The 19,974-nt window shown below is 55.1% G+C and overlaps 1 protein-coding gene across 1 annotated transcript in view; it reads right to left on the bottom strand.

Moving 5' to 3' along the window:
* Positions 1-18,915, bottom strand: part of PADI1 (peptidyl arginine deiminase 1) — a 45,158-nt gene extending 26,243 nt beyond the window's left edge. Inside the window, exon 1 of the mRNA XM_040229404.1 lies at positions 18,670-18,915. Within this exon, the coding sequence (XP_040085338.1) occupies positions 18,670-18,761 (92 nt within the window). The 5' untranslated portion in view covers positions 18,762-18,915. The remainder of the gene's footprint in view (positions 1-18,669) is intronic.
* Positions 18,916-19,974: the final 1,059 nt, after the last annotated feature.

The raw sequence follows: 19,974 nt of genomic DNA, 5'->3' as shown, positions 1-19,974 counted from the left end.
ATTCCGCACACGGAGTTGCACCTGATCGGCTCATTCTTTCCCCGATAAATAAGCTATCCTAAACTCACAGTCACAAACGCATGTGGTGTGAAGGCTGAAGGGTCTTCTCATCTGCGCTCAAGAGGAAGAAGAAACCGAGGCGATGGGGACACTGCCCTCCACCAGAAAGCCCCGGACGAGGACCTCCTCACAGCTTTGTGTCAATCTCAGCCCAACAGCTACAGACACCAAATTCAATCTGCGTTATTCATCTTGTCTTCATCAATAAAACAATAAACGGAGTCCTGATTTGTAGACTTTGCCAATTTCCCTGGTGTAAACACTCCCACTAAGGTCAGTTTCAAGTTACCATCGCAACCTCATTGAACCCAGAATTGCAAAGAGACGCAAAAGAGGCCCCAAGTTCAGTTCAGTTCAGTCACTCAGTCGTGTCTGACTCTTTGCGACCCCAAGAATCGCAGCACACCAGGCCTCCCTGTCCATCACCAACTCCCGGAGTTCACTCAGACTCACATCCATCGAGTCAGTGATGCCATCCAGCCATCTCATCCTCGGTCGTCCTCTTCTCCTCCTGCCCCCAATCCCTCCCAGCATCACAGTCCTTTCCAATGAGTCAACTCTTCGCGTGAGGTGGCCAAAGTACTGGAATTTCAGCTTCAGCATCATTCCTTCCAAAGAAATCCCAGGGCTGATCTCCTTCAGAAAGGACTGGTTGGATCTCCTTGCAGTCCAAGGGACCCTCAAGAGTCTTCTCCAACACCACAGTTCAAAAGCATCAACTCTTCAGCGCTCAGCCTTCTTCACAGTCCAACTCTCACATCCATACATGACCACAGGAAAAACCATAGCCTTGACTAGACGGACCTTAGTCGGCAAAGTAATGTCTCTGCTTTTGAATATACTGTCTAGGTTGCTCATAACTTTTCTTCCAAGGAGTAAGCGTCTTTTAATTTCATGGCTGCAGTCACCATCTACAGTGATTTTGGAGCCCAAAAAAATAAAGTCTGACACTGTTTCCACTGTTTCCCCATCTATTTGCCATGAAGTGATGGGACAAGATGCCATGATCTTCGTTTTCTGAATGTTGAGTTTTAAGTCAACTTTTTCGCTCTCCTGTTTCACTTTCATCAAGAGGCTTTTTAGTTCCTTTTCACTCTCTGCCATAAGGGTGGTGTCATCTGCATATCTGAAGTTATTGATATTTCCCCTGGCAATCTTGATTCCAGCTTGTGTTTCTTCCAGTCCAGCGTTTCTCATGATGTACTCTGCATATAAGTTAAATAAGCAGGGTGACAATATACAGCCTTGACGTACTCCTTTTCCTATTTTGGAACCAGTCTGTTGTTCCATGTCCAGTTCTAAGTGTTGCTTCCTGACCTGCATATAGGTTTCTCAAGAGGCAGGTCAGGTGGTCTGGTATTCCCATCTCTCTCAGAATTTTCCAGTTTATTGTGATCCACACAGTCAAAGGCTTTGGCATAGTCAATAAAGCAGAAATAGATGTTGTTCTGGAACTCGCTTGCTTTTTCCATGATCCAGCAGATGTTGGCAATTTGCTCTCTGGTTCCTCTGCCTTTTCTAAAACCAGCTTGAACATCTGGAAGTTACCGGTTCACGTATTGCTGAAGCCTGGCTTGGAGAATTTTGAGCATTACTTTACTAGTCTGTGAGATGAGCGCAACTGTGCAGTAGTTTGAGCATTTTTTGGCATTGCTTTTTTTGGGGATTGGAATGAAAACTGACCTTTTCCAGTCCTGTGGCCACTGCTGAGTTTTCCAAATTTGCTGGCATGTTGAGTGCAGCACTTTCACAGCATCATCTTTTAGGATTTTAAATAGCTCAACTGGAGTTCCATCACTTCCATTAGCTTTGTTCGTAGTGATGCTTTCTAAGGCCCACTTGACTTCACTTTCCAAGATATCTGGCTCTAGATGAGTGATCACACCATCATGATTATCTGGGTCATGAAGATCTTTTTTGTACAGTTCTTCCGTGTATTCTTGCCACCTCTTCTTAATATCTTCTGGTTCTGTTAGGTCCATACCATTTCTGTCCTTTATCGAGCCCATGTTTGCATGAAATGTTCCCTTGGTATCTCTAATTTTCTTGAAGAGATCTCTAGTCTTTCCTATTCTGTTCTTTTCCTCTATTTCTTTGCACTGATCGCTGAGGAAGGCTTTCTTATCTCTTCTTGCTATTCTTTGGAACTCTGCATTCAGATGCTCATGATTTTCCTTTTCTCCTTTGCTTTTCACTTCTCTTCTTTTCACAGCTATTTGTAAGGCCTCCCCAGATGGCCATTTTGCTTTTTTGCATTTCTTTTCCATGGGGATGGTCTTGATCCCTGTCTCCTGTACAATGTCACAAACCTCTGTCCATAGTTCATCGGGCACCCTGTCTATCAGATCTAGGCCCTTAAATCTATTTCTCACTTCCACTGCATAATCATAAGGGGTTTGATTTAGGTCATTTATTTTTTGATTGATTTTTTTTCTTTAATTTGGCTACATCTCACAGCATGCAGGATCTTAGTTCCCCGACCAGGAGTCAGACCTACCCCCTGTACTGGGAGCACAGAGCTTTCACCACTGAAGCACCAGGAAAATCGCCACCGTTGCCTTTTTAGGTTTTTTTATCTTCGGTTCCGCTAGGTCTTCACCCAGTGCCCAGGCTTCTGGTGGTGGCTTCTCTTGTTATTACTGTTAAATAAGCTGTATTTAAAACAATGGTGGGGGGCTTCCCAGGGGGCTCAGTGATAAAGAATCCACCTGCCAGTGCAGGAGACACAAAAGACAAGGGTTCATCCCTGGGTCAGGAAGCTGCCCTGGAGGAGGGCGTGGCAGCCCACTCCAGGGTCCTTGCCTGGAGAATCCCATGGACGGCGGAGCCTGGTGGGCCACAGTCCATGGGGCTGCAAAGAGTCGGACACGACTGAGCAACTGAACAGGCAAGCAATATACCATTCAATTTTAAATAATGGCTGTGTTTGACAACAGGCTTGTAAACTTCCTTAAAAAAAAAAAAGACAATCAGGTCCCCTTGGGGATGCATCCTGCTACGCTGCTAAGTTTGTGCTGCCGCCGCTCTCCTACCTTCCCTGGAGGGACTCAGCCTTTTACCAGGGTGACCGTGGGCTTTTCTAGTTGTGCCGGGCACTGGTCCTTCGCTGTCTTTGCTGTGCTGGGTCTTTGTTGCTGGTGGGCTCTTCCCTTGTTGCTGCGAGCGGGGGCTACTCTCTGACTGTGGCTGGGCGTCTCTCATTGCAGTAGCGTCTCTTGTTGGGGAGCACGGGCAATGCTCCGCCTGCCTTCGCGCTTGGGTTCTCTGCATTTGGAACGTTCAGCCGGGAGCATCCCCGGGGGCTCAGTGCCTCGTCTCTTTCCCAGAGGTGCCCTGACTGCCCTGTTTAAGGCAGTGGCGGTGGCTCGCGGGTGGCACCGTGGGCCTCACATCCCCAGCCGCATGACCCAGCTGCATCTCCTTTCAGCCCGCGGCACTTGTCACCCGACATGTCACGTTTATTTCACATATTTCCCTGTTGTCTCTCTCCCATTTCTCCCCCTAGAATGCAGGGAACTTTCCCGTTCCACTTTCACTAAAACGGTGGTCCTCTCAGCACCCAGCGTGGGGCCTGGTTGTGGGCAGGAAGTACAGGGAGCTCTTGTTTTGTGGACGAGGACGAGACAACCCGGGAACGTGGAGCGGCAACCAAGCAGAGCCTGTGGATCTCAGACTTCCCCACCTCCTCCACATCCTCCATCTGCCTCTCGCTTGTAATAAGACTTTAGCCTCCTAGGCTTTCCTTGAGTTCCAAAGAATAAACTTAACCGGGAAATCGAGAAAATGCAGAACGAAGGAAGACGGCCAAACAAGACAAATAGCGTCTTAGCCACCCAAACCGGCGAGGCCCTCTCCTCCTCCTCACAGACACAGACAGGGTTCTGAGCCACACCCCGGAGTGGGTTCGCAGACACTGAGCCCCCCACCAGCTGGAAGAAGTTAATTGTATGCTGCCCACAAGCACGTGGACCCAGAAGGCTGATGAGGCTGACTCACCATCACTCACACTACAGCCCGTTCCCTCACTCTGCCTTTAAACACCTTTCAGTGAAATAGAGCACACCCTCTCACTCATGCAGAAACTCAGTATGGCGTAAAGGCCTAGACAGGAGACACGACACCATAAAAGTACTGGATGAGATCATAGGCGAAACATTCTCTGATATAAATTGTACCAACGTTTTCTTAGGTCAGTCTCCCAACCAAGACAATAGAAGTAAAAACAAAAATGAACAAACGGGACCTAATCAAACTTTTAAGCTTTTGCACAGCAAAGGAACCCATAACCAAAACTGAAAAGACAGCCTACAGAACGGGAGAAAATATTTGCAAATGATGCAACCAGCAAGGGCTTCATTTCCAAAATACACAAGCAGTTCATAAAACTCAGCAACGAAAAAAGCAAGCAACCCAACTGAAACAGAAGCCCTAAGATAGACATTTCTGCAAAGAAGAAACGCAGATGGCCAACAGGCGCCCGAAAAGACACTGGACACAGCTGATTACTAGAGAGATGCAAACCAGAACGACAATGAAGTATCACCTCACACCAGTCAGAAGGGTCATCATCAAAAAAGCTGCAAACAATAAATGCTGGAGAGAGTGTGGTGCAAAGGGAACCCTCTTGCAAACTGTTGGTGTGAATGTAAGTTGAAACAGTCACTTGGAGAACAGTATGGAGGTCCCTTAAAAAAATGAAAAATGAACTATCATATGACCCAGCAATCCCACTACTGGGCGTATACCCTGAGAAAACCGTAACTCAAAAAGACACATGTACCCCGAGGTTCTTTGAAGCACTGTTTACAGAAGGCAGAACGCAGAAGCACCTTAGATGTTCGTCGACAGATGAATGAATCCAGATGTGGTACAGATACACCGTGGAATGTTATGCAGCCATGAAAACCGAAATTCGGTCACTTTAGTGGTGTGGATGGACCTAGAGCCTGTCATACAAAGTGAAGTCAGAAAGAGAAAAACAATGATTATATACTAACCCGTCAATATGGAATCTAGGAAAAAAGTTACAGGTGAACCTATCTGCAGGGCAGGAATAAAGAGGCTGACTTAGAGAATGGATACGTGGACATTAGGGGAGGAGGGGGAAGGCGGGGCGCTGAGGGAGCAGCATTTACACACACAAACTGCTGTCCGTAAACAGCCAGCCAGTGAGGCGTGAAGCGTCACTGAGAGCAAAGCTAGGGGAGGTGCTGGAATTCCGGCTGAGCTATTTCAAATCCTGAAAGATGACGTTTTAGAGCGCTGAGCTCAATGTGTCAGAAATTTTGGAAAACAGCAGTGGCCACAGGATGGAAAAAGTCAGTTTTCATTCCAGTCCCAAAGACAGGCAATGCCAAAGAATGTTCAAACTAGATTTCATTTCACATCCTAGCAAGGAAATGCTCAAAATCCTTCAAGCTAGGCTTCAGCAGTACCTGAGTTGAAGGTGTACAAGCCAGGTTCAGAAAAAGTAGAGGAACCAGAGATCAAATTGCCAACATTCGTTGGCTCATAAAGAATGCAAGGAAATTCCAGAAAAATACCTACTTCTGCTTCATTGTCTATGCTAAAGCCTTTGACTGTGTGGATCACAACAAACTGTGGAAAATTCTTCAAGAGATGGGAATACTAGACCACCTTGCCTGCCTCCTGAGAAACCTGTATGCACGTCAAGAAGCAACAGAACTGGGCATGGAACAATGGGCTGATTATAAATTGGGAAAGGAGTACGACTAGGCTGTATATTGTAGCCTTGTTTATTTAAGTTCTATGCAGAGTACATCATGCAAAACACCAGGCTAGGTGAATCACAGATGGAATCAAGATTGCCAGGAGAAATATCAACAACCTCAGATATTCAGATGATACCACCCTACTGGCAGAAAGTGAAGAGGAACTAAAAAGCCTCTTGATGGGGGTGAAAGAGGAGAGTGAAAAAGCAGGCTTAAAACTCAGTATTCAAAAATGAAGATCACGGTATCTGGTCCCATCACTTCACGGCAAACAGATGGGGAAAAAATGGAAACGGTGGCAGATTTTATTTTCTTGAGCCCCAAAATTACTGTGGATGGTGACTGCAGCCAGGAAATTGAAAGATGCTTGCTCCTTGGAAAAAAAGCTATGACCAACGTAGGCAGTGTATCAAAAAGCAGAGACATCACTTTGCCAACAAAGGTCTGCATAGTCAAAGCTATGGTTTTTCCAATGGTCATGTACAGATGTGAGAGTTGGACCATACAGAATATTGAGTGCTGAAGAGCTGATCCTTTGAACTGTCTTGCTGAAGACTATTGAGAGTCCCTTGGACTACAAAGAGATCAAACCAATTAGTCCTATAGGAAATCAACCCTGAATATTCACTGGAAGGACTGATGCTGAAGCTGAAGCTCCAATACTTTAGCCACCTGGTTCAAAGAGCCGACTCATTGGAAAAGACCCTGATACTGGGAAATATTGAAGGCAGGAGGAGAAGGGGATGACAGAGGATGAGATGGTTGGATGGCACATTCATCCATGGACATGAATTTGCACAAACTCCAGGAGATGGTGAAGGACAGGGGGGCCTGGTGTGCTGCAGTCCATGGGGTTGCAAAGAGTCAGACACAACTGAGTAACAGAATAAGCAAGTGGGAAACTATTGCAGAGCACAGGGAGCTCAGCCTGTGCTCTGTGATGACCTAGGCGGGTGGGAGGGGGGCTCTGGAGGGAGGGATATGTGTACACACACAGCTGCTTCACCTTGATGTACAGCAGAAACCAGCACAACACTGCAAAGCAATTTGATGCCAAAGTGAATAAATAAATAAGCCTACATACAAAACTGAAAATAAGATCACCATACGATCCCACATTCGCACTCCTCGGCACACATCTAGACAAAACCGTAGTTCAGAAACATACGCACATCCCTGCGTTCTCAGCAGCACTGTTCACAGCGGCCGAGACATGAGAACAACTTGGGTACCACCAACAGGTGAACGGATAAAGAAGACAAGGTACATGTACACAGCAGAATAGTACTCAGCCATGAAAGAGGAGCTTCCCAGGGGGCACAGTGGCGAACAGCAGTCCTACCAGTGCAGGAGACGCTGGGTCGGGAAGGCCCCCTGGAGGAGGGCACGGAAACCCACTCCGGTGTTCCTGCCTGGAGAGTCCCATGGACGGAGGAGCCTGGCGGGCTGCAGTCCGGAGGGTCTCAAAGAGTCAGACACGACTGACGAACTGAGCACACACAGCCTCAAAGAGAATGAAGCGATGCCTTCTGCAGCAGTGTGGTGAGATGAGAGATTATCATTCCAGGTGAAGCAAGTCAGGAAGAGAGACAGGCACTGCATGATATCACTTACACGTGGACTCTAAGTTACGACACAGATGAGCCTGCCTAGCCTGCCTATGGAGCAGAAACACTCACAGACAGAACAGGCTGGTGGTTGCCTGCGGGGAGGGGTCGGGGGAGGGCTCGAGCGGGAGGCTGGGTTAGCAGACGAGCCGTTACAGATAAACAGACAGCAAGGTCTCACTGGATAGCACAGGGAGCCACCTTCAGAATCCTACGATAAGGACGCCCCTGGGGGTCCAGAGATTAAGAACCCGCCTTGCAGTGCAGGGGACTTGGGTTTGATCCCTCTTCAGGGAACTAAGATCCCACAGGCAGAGCACCACAGCTGGAGAGTCCAGGTGCCTCAAGGGAAGATCCTGCATGAAGCAATGCTGCTGAGACCCGAGGCAGCCAAATAATTAATCAATTTAAAAAATACTCTATGATAAACCATAATGGGAAAGAATATGAAAAAGAATGTGTATTCATGTATAACTGAATCACTTTGCTGCACAGCAGAAACTAGCACATTGTAATAAATCAACCAGACTTCATCCAAAAAATACTAGGAAAAAACACACCCAGCACCCATCTCCATTACCCTGTCTTTAAAACCCTTTCCCTCTGCACTACCCAGGAGTTCAGGTCTTTCAAGCAGCAGCTTCCTGGGCTCCTCGCTGTGCCTGCAGTTAACACTGCGCTTTCCTTCAGCACAGCCCCGTGTGTGCCGGGGAGCAGGCCCAAGTGTGGCTCGGGGGACAGAATGGCTTTCCCTGGACCACCCAGCTGGCAGGTTGGTTGAGCATGAGTTTGAATTCAATCGATCCAGCCCCAGGGCCCCTGCTCACACACCCTAAGAGCAAGTCAGCAGGAGCCCGGTGTGTCTAGCTGACTGCAGAAGGGTTTCCAGCTCCGTGGAGAGCCTGGGGACTGTCACTGCTGAGACGCAGCCCTTTCAAGGGAAGCAGGGTTCCTTGGAGCCAATCCCCAGCTTTGGGCAAAAGTTGGCATTTCCAAGTCACAGCCCTGGGCACACAACCCTTTATTTGGAATCTTGGTAGAACATCATATTGTAAGAAGGGGGGGGAGGGGCTAAATTGGAAGACGGGGGTATAAACACTACTATATATAAAATGGCTCTCCTGGAGGCTCAGATCCATCCACCAATGCAGGAAACTCAAATTCAATCCCTGGGTCAGGGAGACCCCCTGGAGAAGGAAATGGCAACCACTCCAGGATTCTTGTCTGGGAAATCCCATGGACAGAGGAGCCTCGCAGGCTACAGTCCATGGGGTTGCAAAGAGTTGGACACGACGTAGCGACTCAACAACAGCAAACGTGTAAAATAGGGAACTAATAAGGGCCTGCTGTGATGGCGCAGGGGAACAGAATCTAAGAACGAGTGGCTATATGCGTACGTGTGACTGATTCACCGTGCTGTACGGCGGAGACCGACACGGCATTGTAAATCAGCTCAGTCGTGTCCGACTCTCTGCGACCCCACGGACTGCAGCCCACGACGCTCCTCTATTCACGGGGTTCTCCAGGTGAGACAACTGGAGTGGGCTGCCGTTCCCTTCTCCAGGAGACCTTCCCCACCCAGGGATCCAACCCGAGTCTCGTCGGTCTCCTGCACTGGCGGGCAGGTTCTTTATCGTTAGTAGCACCTGAGATCAGCTCTACTCCAATAAAAACTTTAATAATAACGTAAGAAGAGGGGCCGTCAGGGCAGCCCGAGCCCAGTCTGGCCCCCTGCAGTCCGGATCTACCTCCAGACTTCCTCCGCAGCTCACATCCAGCTCACCCCTCTCCAGGTGCTGGGATCCTGGTCTCAGCTTCTTTCTCCCTCCAGGGGCCAAGGGAGTCGCTACAAGGATCGCCACTGGGGAGAGGAGGCTTCCTGCAGGAGGCACCTGCTGGGCAGGCCGGAGTCCGGGCAGGTCTCCCTGCTCTCTGGGAGGCCCCCGTTCCCCCATCCAGGTTCCTTCCCTAGTGCTGCCTCTCAGGGTGAAAAAGACAGCTGTCTGCGGTTGGCCCAGCAGGAAGGGCTTTTGTTGTTTTGTATGCGTGTGTGTGCGTGTGTGTGTGCGCGCACGCATGTGTTTGCAGACCTCCGGCGAGGGCCTCTGTCTCCCGCATCTACAGGCTGTGCCAGGCCAGCCCCTGGCCGTCCGGATTCTCATTCCCTGGTGTGCCCCCTTCTCCCCTCTCCCAGGCCTCCAGGGACGGGCTCTCAGAGCCTTTCCTCCCCTCTCAGACTCCTGGGTCTGTGGGTGGAGCTAAGCATTAAGGGTCGCTCTGGGGGTGGAACAGGCAGGCGTCGGCATCGGTGAGCCGCAGGCCGCCCACGGTGGGACTTGTCTCCGCTGCTCCTGAGTTGCTTTGTGGCCCACCCGATCCACAAGCCAGAACCACCTCCCCCCACCTTCACCCCCCACCGACTCATCGGCAGCTGTGTGGTCCAGTCACCCGGACCAAACCCCGGCATGCACCTCTGGCGTGTCTCCAGACCCAGAGTCAAGTGAGGACATGGATTTGAAAGTACCCCTTTATTAAATGAAAGGGACTCGGTCATTACCATGCCAGAGGCACCTGGTCTCCCGGTGCCATCCCTGTCATCAGCTTTACGCCACTGCCCCTGCCAGGCTGATGAGACTGAGTGTGTTCCTCCAACTCCCAGCTGGGATGGGGATGGGAGAGGCAGCCTTGTGAACTCTTCAAAATGAAATGAAATGAAAGTCGCTCAGTCGTGTCCAACTCTTTGCGACCCCATGGATTGTAGTCCATGGGATTCTCCAGGCCAGAATACTGGAGTGGGTAGCCTTTCCCTTCTCCAGCGGATCTTCCCAACCCAGGGATCAAACCCAGGTCTCCCGCATTGCAAGCAGATTCCTTACCAACTGAGCTCCTCCAAATGCCACCCCTTCCGTGGAGCAGACTATGGGCTGTGTGAGGTGTATGGCCTGGGATTCGGTCACTCAGCTGCTCTGAGCCTCAATTTTCCTCCTCAGTAAAACGGATGTAATCCAAAGAGCTGCTTCCCAGGGCTGCTGGGCAGATTCTATTAGAAAAGTACTTGGCATGGGGCTTCCCTGGTGGTCTGGTAGTTAAGACTCCGATCATCCAAAGCAGGGAGCATGGGTTCAACCCCTGGTCGGAGAACTAGGATCCCACATGCCTTCTGGTGTGACCAAGAAATAAACATTTTTAAAAGGAGCGAGATATACTAAAGTGCTTGGCATACAGTAGGTGCTTAAGTGTTTGGTGCCATCACTGCTGGTACTATCACTCTTCCTGGAGCCCCCAGCAGCCCAGCCCAGTCGGGCCAGGGCCCTGTCTCCTCCCCGTGCCCCGCAGTCCTGGTCCAGACCCTCCTTGCAGCCCCTTCACAGTCTGCGTCACCCAGAACAGCGGCCTGACTCATCCTCACCCTGGGCCCCGGCTCAGAGCAGGGCCGGGTTCACCAGGTTAATCAAGAGGCTGCGAGGAGAATGGAGTCAGCTCTTGGAGGATCTCACAAGGGAGGCACAGAGGATGGGGAGGGGAGTCAAAGCAACAGGTCATTCCAGCCTGGCTCGCTTGCTTTAACTACGTACGTGCCCACCCACCTGGTCGGGTATAAGGACAGCACGTTCCACAGGCGATATTGGGTCGGGTAATACCAGGGTGGCATTTTCAAGCACCTAGTGTGTGCCAGGGGGCTTCCCGGGTGGAGCAGTGCTAAAGAACCCTCCTGCCAACGCAGGAGGTGCGAGAGGCGCGGCTTGATCCCTGGGTCAGGAGGATCCCCCGGAGGAGGAAACGGCAACTAACTACAATATTCTTGCCCAGAAAATCCCATGGTTGGAGGAGACTGTGGGGCTGCAGTCCATGGGGGTGCAGAGAGTCAGACGTGACTGGTCACGCACACCCTGTGTGCTAGGACGTGGTCAGCTTCTGACACCTGTGGTCTTATCTACACTTCACAGCAACCCTCTTAGGTACGTGTTGCTGTCCTCGTTTAGCAGCTGAGGAAATCTTTTCAGCGAGGCTGAGCACCCTTCCTAGGGCCACACAGCTGGCAGAGAATGGAAGGGGCGGCAGGCTTGTCTTCTCTCCTGTGCCGTCCCGGCCAACATTAAAAGGCGTGTGTGTGCCCTTAGCGTGTTCCTGGCGGGGACTGGAGGAAGGAGATAGCCAGAGGAGATGTGGGAAGAGACAAGGGAAACCCTGAAGCCTTGCCACACAAGCTCTTTTATAGGATCCCCTGGGAGCTGGCAGGATGTGGGGCTCTAAGGCAGGACGGCCACGTGCCCTCCTCCCCCTCCACGCACCCCAGCTTTGCAGGGGTGAAGTCCGTGCCAACCAGCAGGATGGCATGACCTTCCGGCCCCTTTCTACCCTTAGAACGACGAGACTCGGGAGTATCTTCACAGGCCTTGGGTGAGAGAATGGTCCCAGAGGTCATCCTGGCCAGCTCCCTGCCCACTGCAGAACTCTGTGCTTGAACACTTCCTGTGACAGGGAGCTCACTACCTGACACCCTTTGGTGCTTTGACAGCTCTGGGAAAGAAATTAGGAAGTCTTTCCTTTTGCTTGGCTGCAACCTGCACCCAGAAGCTTCCTCCTACTGAGGTGCCACAGGCCACACTTCATCTCAGCTACTCGGAAACTAACCACCTGGTCCCTGGGGAGGGGAGAGACAGGGCAGTCATGGGGCCTCTCCCATGCCGTCCACCCCATGCTTGGACCACACCGGCACCTGGGGATGATCCCGGGGGTCAGGGGGCCCCTCTGCCCAGCCGATGGTCTGGGCGGGGAGGGCAGACTGGTGCTGACCCAGCCTCCAGCTGGGGGAAAGGGTATGGGCTGGTGGCAGAGAACCAGGGTGTGCTGGCGGCTTGAGCAGGACACGGTGCTCCAGAGAGGCCGGGGCGGAAGGGGACTAATGTGACTGGATGGGAAGGTTGAGCAGCAAGCGGGTAGGCAGCCCTCGGGCGGAGCAGACTGGCCAAGCCTGTGGCTTCCCCTTCACACCTGATCAGCCACATGCCTGCCAGGGAAGGGCCACCCTCCAGGTGTCCCGGACTTGACCCAACAAGTCCTCTCTGGCGCGGCCAGCTCTGGGGTTCCTTCTGCTGGGGGCCGAGATCTGCTATGGCCAACAGTCCCCGGAGGCGGCCAGCCCTAAAGGACGCAACTCCCCCAGGAAATCACGAGTCCTGTCGCTGCTGCTGGCCGCTCCGCCTCAACACGAATTTCCTGAGCACCTGCTGTGGCAGGGGCCACCCTGGGCACAGGAAAGCAGAGATGAATCACCCTGGCCTGCCCTCACGGGACCCGCCCAGGGCAGGGACAGCACGGTCTCCGACGTGCTTTCGCTCTGTTCTGATTCCACCCCCGAGGCCCCTGCCTGCTGAGCAGGGTGATGACCAGGCTTCTCATTTTACAGGTGACGGGAAAGTCACAGGGAGGCCACACATGGGCGAGACCTGAGATTTGACCTCACTCGGGTCTGACCCCAAAGCTCATCCTCTGCCCTGAGCCCACCACCCCCGTGGGAAACCCAACCACACAGAGGATTCCCCAGTAAAGAGCAGGCTGTGTGACTCTGGGCAAGCCTCTCGGCCTCTCTGTGTCTCCGTCTCTGTGTCTCCGTCTCTGTCCGCAAAACGGGGATCTCAGGAGTCGTCACCGCGTAAGCTCACTGTGAGACTTGACTGAGAGAGTGCTGTACACACTGTGATGGAAGCCCGGGTGGTCATCACGCCACACTGTCGCCAGGGGCCTGGGCAGCAGGCAGACCTAGGGAAGAGGATCCTGGCTCCCCGCTTCACTCTCCGGCCTGGCCAGAAAGCAGGAGAGCGATTCAGCGGTGAGCGTCCACATCCTGAAGGCTCTCTTAGCCCCTAGACTAAGGTGGGAGCCCCTCGGGGATGGGCATAGATTGTCTCATCTCCAGGTGCCTCAGCACAGCACAGAGCTGGACAAGGAGCAGCTGTCTCGAAATGTCTAAGGGACCGCAGCGGGGTAGAGGACACAGGCGGCTCAGAGCCCCATGTGGCTTTCTCTTTGGGCCTGCCCAGGTGCCGGCTGTGGCTGACACAGTTGGGGGGGTGATGAGGCCCGCGGATGCCCCGTCACAGGCTGGGATCGCCCCCTGCGTGCAGAACCACCCCAGGGCAGCTGCGTCATGCCCCTCTTTCTTTCCTTTCCAGAGAGACCTGATGCCCTGGCATTGCTCAGCTAAGGCTGCACCCAGGGAGCCTGCACAGAGGGCCTGGGCCAGGCCCTCCTCCTCTGGAACCCCTGCCAGCCTAAGGATGGAGGTTGGAGATGGCGGGGGGCAGCTTTCATCCCAACAGAGGCAAACAGGGGCTGGAGGCCAGGACATCTCAGAGACGAGCCCTGAATGGAAAGTCAGAATCACGGCTCACTCCTCTCCTCTCAGACTGTCTCCCCTTCTGCTACAGAGGAACTGCACGGCTGTGCTCCTCAGATCATGCAGCTTCTCATCTGTGAAAAGGGGGCCAAATTTACAGGCAATATCATCCCCTTCTAGCATGGGAGGACACAGGCGCAGAGAGGCTGGGTAACTAGCCCAAGGTCACACAGCCTGCAGGACCACGACGGGTCATCAGCCTTCCCGCGCTCAGCGGTCACCAAGCAGCTGCATCAATGGGACCTCCTCCTCGGGGCCCAGTCAGCGTGGGGTCCAGCCTTCTTCCTCGTCCATGTCCGGAAGCCCCAGCCTCCTCCCCCCGACACCTGTCAGCCTGGTGCAGACCACAGCGTCGGCAGGCTCCTCCTGAGGAATCCCTAACCTTCCCTTTGCCCACGCTCCCAGCAAAGCGATGGAGACCCAGGTCGGGGGCCGAGGGGTCCTGCACATGGTTGGGAGGGTGCGTTGGAGAAGCGCTTGGCAGGGCTTCAGGCGGCCTTGGGCTCAGACGCAGGGTGGCGGGGTTCTCTGCTCTGGGCCCGGGTGCGCTGCAGACTCAGCACCGGTCTGCCCCTGCCAGGCTCCAGCAGGCTCCAGCAGGCCCCAGCTCCCCCACCCCGGTGGCAGCGTTTGGGATCCCCACCACCACCCGCAGCCCACAGCTGAGGCCCCTCCTGGGCTCCCGGGGGGGGGGGGGGAAGGCTGAGGTCCTCGGCTGGGTGTGGCCTTGCCAGTCCCTTCCGGCCCCACACCCTACACCCCACACACCTTTGAGCATCAGGACCACCTGGCGGAGGTCCTGCTTAGAACCCACAGCAAAGGGAAAGGAAGCGTCTCTGGACCGAGCAAAGCAGAGGACCACACGTCACAGGGGAAGCGTCTGGGGGTCGAGGAGGCACCTCCATCGGGGGTGAGCCGCCACCGCCCTTCCCTCCTCTCGTCTTTTCTCAGGGTCCACCGCCGGACCCTGCCCGCCCAGGGAGAGAGGAAGCTGGGAGCTGCGGGGAGGAGAGAGAGGTGGGGTTGGAAGAGATGGGAGCAGGAGGCGGAAGAGAAGCCGGTCAGGCACAGGGAGAGGTTCCGAGACCAAAGGGCGGGGAGGAGAAGCGGGGCGGGGGCGGCGGCGCCGGGCAGCGGCTGCGGGGCGGAGGCGGGGAGGAAAGAGAGACCGACAAGCTCTGTCTCAGGACAGGGGGCGGCGCGGGGGCCAGGAGGCCGGGGCATCCGGAGACTCCGGGGCTGGCTGCCCGCTGGTGCCCTCTCTGAAGCCAGGATTGCACGTTTCAAGAAGTCACCGTCCATCACTTCACATCCAGATTGCGTGTGGCCGCTGCTGGCTCCCGCGACCTTGCGGAGGACCCCGACCTCATACCCTCCAAGAACCCTCCAATCTGAACGCTAGCATCACTTCCCGTAAAGAAATGGATACAGTCGCAGGAGGGAACGAGGAGGAGGGGGGTTTCTCCCTGGAGCTTAAACCTGGGTCCCCGCCCAGCACCGGGAGCCTGTCGGTCATCATGAGCTAGCCTTGGGCACCAGGCCTGTAATTACCCCACGAGGAGAACTATTACGCTTCACTGTACTTCTGCACAAGTTAAGAGCGTTAATTTACTCAGTATAAACATCAGAAATACACAGACCACAAGTTTTACAACTCCGTTTAGGCATGTCGGGTTCTTGAAAAGCAGGGAACCCCAGAGAAAGAAGCGGTTTGGATCTTTTCTCCTGCTCACCTGAGAGGCCCTGAAGAGACCCTCCCCACCCCCCGCCCCCCGGCTCTTGGAATTCCAGCCATCTCGGATCTAAGAGTCTACCTGGGTTTGAGGCTTGTGCGGGGCTGGGGGAGGCTTAGAAAAAGCTCCAGGAGACCATCCCAGCCTCACCGGGCCAGCCTTCCCCTCCATCCCCAGGGACAAATGTTCGCGTGGTCTCCAGCCCGGGGCTCTGATTCTGGGCAGACACGGAACACCGGCCTGGATCACTAATGCATTCCTTTTGGGCAGAAGTCCTCTGGGGGTCGCCTCCAGGCGAGGAAAACAGAGCCGGTCTGGGCTGTCCGGCCAGATGCAGAGGGTCGCCAGCCCGCCAGGCTGAGAGGGCAGGGTCTGTAGCACATGCTCTTTCTAGGGCTCCTCAGCCTGGGGCACCCAGGACACACTATTATCCCCAAACAGGTGTTTCCCCAAATAACCAGTCTGGAGCGCACACCAGGGAGTTAATCGCTTCCCGGGACGTCACTCCCACACGCCCATCTCCAGCGGCTCCGGAGGGCGGGACCTCAGCCCAGGTGACTGGCACTCCCCTCTTTGGGGGGCGTCCCCCTTCTCCCAGCAAGGCCAATCAGAGGCCCCTAGCTCAACCTCAGCTGGGGTGGGGCACCCACAGCAGGGGTGGGAGAGCCCCGAGGTCACCAAGTACAGCCCCTTCCTCTAGCCAGCCGGGGCCCCTGAGTGGGCTTCAGGACCCCCGCTCCCGTTTTTCTTGGCCATGTGTGGGATATTCGTTCCTGGACCAGGGATCAAGCCCACAGCCCCAGTGCTGGAAGCCTTAACCATTGGACCTCCAGGAAGTCCCAGGCGCCTCTTCAAACCTTCTGAGGGGGACGAGCCACGCCCCCTCCCTCCACCCGGCTCAACGACTCCACCTCCCCGGGTCCCACCTATCAGAGACCTCAGAGGCCAGAAGTTCTTCTCAAGGTCTACTTTGGAAACAACTTGTTGCAGAACTAACTTCTGTTTCCCAGAGACCCTCACGGCTATGATGCTAGTCCCCATCAACATCCAGGGTGAGGGCTCCTGAAGGACCTCGGGCGTGGGTCCCCCACGCTGCTCACCCGGACCCCACAGCAGCCCCTGCGCGCAGAGTCGGGCCACCAGGCAGCTTCCCTGCGCCCGCGGCAGGCCGCAGCCCTCCCTGGGGCTGCCAGGGGCTTGGTGACCCCAAAGGACGTTTACAGGCGCATGGCCCCGCGTACACACCACACAGCCCATCTGCCTTCTGCTCCTCCACCCTCTGAGACATGATGAGAGGAAAGCGGACCCACAGAGCCGGCAGAGCTGTGGCACGGCCCCTCCCACAGGGCGAGGGCCCCACCCAGGCAGGCTCACATTTATTGCCCTCCCCCAACCCACTACCGGCGTTTCCCAGGTGGCACAGTGGTACAGAATCCCTCTGCCAATACGGGAGATGCAAGAGACCAGGATTCCATCCCTGGGTCGGGAAGATCCCTTGGAGCAGCAAATGGCAACCCGCTCCAGTGTTCTTGCCGGGGAAACCTCATGGACAGAGGAGACTGGCGGGCTGCGGACCCCGGGGTGGCCAAGAGAAGGACCCAGCTGAGAACACACGCACCCACAACCCATCACCATCTGTGATCTTGCTCCCCCATTTGTCAGATGAGGAAACAGGCTCAGAGAAGTGCGGCAGCTTGCCCAGGGCCCCCCAGCCGCCAACGGAGCTAGGAGACCCCGAGTCAGTCCAAGCCGAGTGTGGGTACTTTACCACCAGCCTGAACTGAACAGGGGACTCAGCTCACCCTGCCGGGGCCCAGAGAGGGCCTGCCAGACAGCAGGTCAGTGGCAGAAGCAGAAGCAGACGCCCATCTCCTGGCTCCCAGTCAGAGGCTTCTCAGAAGGGCCTGAGGTTCTGCAGATCCCTTCTAGAAGCAGCCATCCCCTGGGAGAAGAGCAGGGGTGGAATAGGAAGACGGGGCTCACTAGAGGCCCTGTCCCCACTCTTGATGGTAAAGCATAGTCGCCAGATAAAGTACGGGACGCCAAGCTAAATCTGAATGTCAGTTACTTTTAAAAATACAAGTATGTCGCACGCAATACACTAAAAAAAGTCATTTTTTAACCTGAAGTGTAGGTGTCCTGCATTTTCTTTTGCTGAGTCTGGCAACACTGTGTTAAGAGGACAGGAGAAAATGGGGTCTCTGCTGGCTGCCCAGATGCAAGAGAACCGCCCCAGGCCAGGGCCCCCAGGACAACTGGAAGCTGAGGCCTGGCCCCCGGGGCACCCGGCTCCCCGCACCCCCGAGGTCCCCGCCCCAGAGCCAGGGCAGAGGCGGCAGAAGGGGCCCTGGGGGTGGAGGCCCCCTGAAGCCAGGTGAAGCTGGGCCAGCTCAGATCCCAGCTTGTACCAGACCCCAGCTCCCACCTGCTCTGGGAGGCACACCCTCCTCGCCTTGACTGCCCCCTCCCCGCCGACAGGAGCTCTGGGTGCATCTGGTCTAGTAGGACTAGAGCTGTGTCAGAGCTGGAAAGACCCCTGGAGGCCCCCAAGTCCAGCTCCCTCCACTGGGCTGAGTCCTGGGCCCTGCTCCGCAGCCTCATCCCCATGACCCTCTCGCAGACACAAGCCCCAGGCTCCTCTGAGCGCCTCCCTTTATGCGCAGACTGGAACATACACCCCGAGCCTGTTCTCAGTCCTTTTCTTTTGCCAGCACGTTCACTCATTCCCCAGCTCGTCCCTTCTCATCCCAGTCGTCCTGGCTGGCCTCCAACAACCAAGCTGCCACACGCCGCCCCTGCCCCTCAGAGAGAAGGGCCGTCGGCAAGAAACGGAGGGCAGAATCAGCGACAGTTCGTTCTGACGCTCCGCCCACGTTCCGCTGGGATGTCAGAACGCAGACCCCAGACCCCAGAGCGCGGCCCCAGGGCTCAGAGCTGGAACCCTCGCCCAAGGGCTCGAGGCCAGAGACAGGACCGCGTGCCGGAGCCGGGGCCCCAGCAGGGACCTGCAGCCTCTCCCTCTCCGGCTGCAGCATCCACCAGCCCCGCACCAGCATCCTCCACAGTGCCCGATTCGGCCTCCGGGGGCCAGCCCGCCCAGCCCTCTGCCAGCCAGGTGGGCGCCCCTCGGCTCTCACCTGTGAACGTCCAGGTGTGTCTCGACCCCCACAACACACACCGCGTGGCTGGGCTTCTTTGGGGACAGCCGCACGGCTCTCTGCTGGGCCATCCCGACCCGCTGGCGTCCGACCTCTGTGCACCCTGCTCCCGGCTCCGGCCCAGGCACCCCGTTGCCAGGAAGGGGTGTGAGTTCTGACAGGCTGGCGCTTTCCTCCTCCCTTTTAATTTCATCCTGTGACCTGAAGAGCCTGCCCGCGCCCGGTCCCCACCTCCTGGCCCCATGCCATCCCTCTTGGCCTGTCAATCCAAGAGGCTCAGGGAGGAGGTACCAAAAGCCTCCCTGGGGAATGGGGAAGGGGGGCTTCGGCTGAGGCCCCCGGCAGAGCCCCCCCAGCCCCTGCCCCCTGCTCCAGCTTAGCTTCCATCCTCAGACTCTCGGCAACTGAGTCCATGCAGCAAGGACGCAGGGGTGGCAGTGGTTTCTGAGGGCCTGCGGATCTCACCTCGTAGGTGAGCACTTCACTGACCAGGGGATTCTCGCAGAAACTATTGCCCATGGTCTTCCCTCGTGGCGCCGATGGTAAAGAATCCACCTGCAATGCAGGAGACCCAGGTTCAATCCCTGGGTTAGGAAGACCCCCTGGAGAAGGAAAGGGCAACCCACTCCAGTACTCTTTCCTGGAGAATCCCACGCGCAGAGGAGCCTGGCGGGCTACAGTCCACAGGATCACAAAGAGTTGGACACGACTGAGGGACTAACACTGGAGTTCACTTCAGGGCCTGTGGCCAGTGATTTGTTATGTGGGTAAATACTGAAACATCTCCAGTTAATAACTTCGGGGTAACAAAAGACCTATTAATACATCTCTGGTCAATAATACGTTAAGGAATCAGCGCATAAAAGCACAGAGTGATCAGACTGTCCGGGTTCAAATCCCAGCTCTGCCACTTAACAACCTATGACCTTGGCAGGTTCGTCAACATCTTTAAGGCTCCATGTCTCCACGTGTAGGATGATGGTTGTAGCCTAGTACCTGTTCCATTGGATTGATGTGGGCGTCACCTGAGCTGAGTGTAGGAGGGTTAGCGCAGTGCCTAGGGCCTAGTATTCACTAGAAGAAATGCTGGCAACTGTTACTGGTCTCCTCATGGCACAGGGAGAGAACCGCGGCTGCGGATCACGTCTCTAGTCGGCTCTAGAGCTGTGGCCACATCCACTGAGTCAACACACCGCGCCGTCCCCAGAGCTGATGCCTTTGCCCCGACTCCAGAGACGGTGGGAGCCGCCCCAGGTCCGCTTCCTCGGCCAGCCTGTGGGGAGG

This window comes from Oryx dammah, unplaced genomic scaffold (assembly GCF_014754425.2).
Source record: "Oryx dammah isolate SB20612 unplaced genomic scaffold, SCBI_Odam_1.1 HiC_scaffold_27, whole genome shotgun sequence".
NCBI lineage: Eukaryota > Metazoa > Chordata > Mammalia > Artiodactyla > Bovidae > Oryx > Oryx dammah.
Note: the sequence above shows the minus strand (reverse complement) of the source record. Positions and strands in the feature narration are given on the sequence as shown.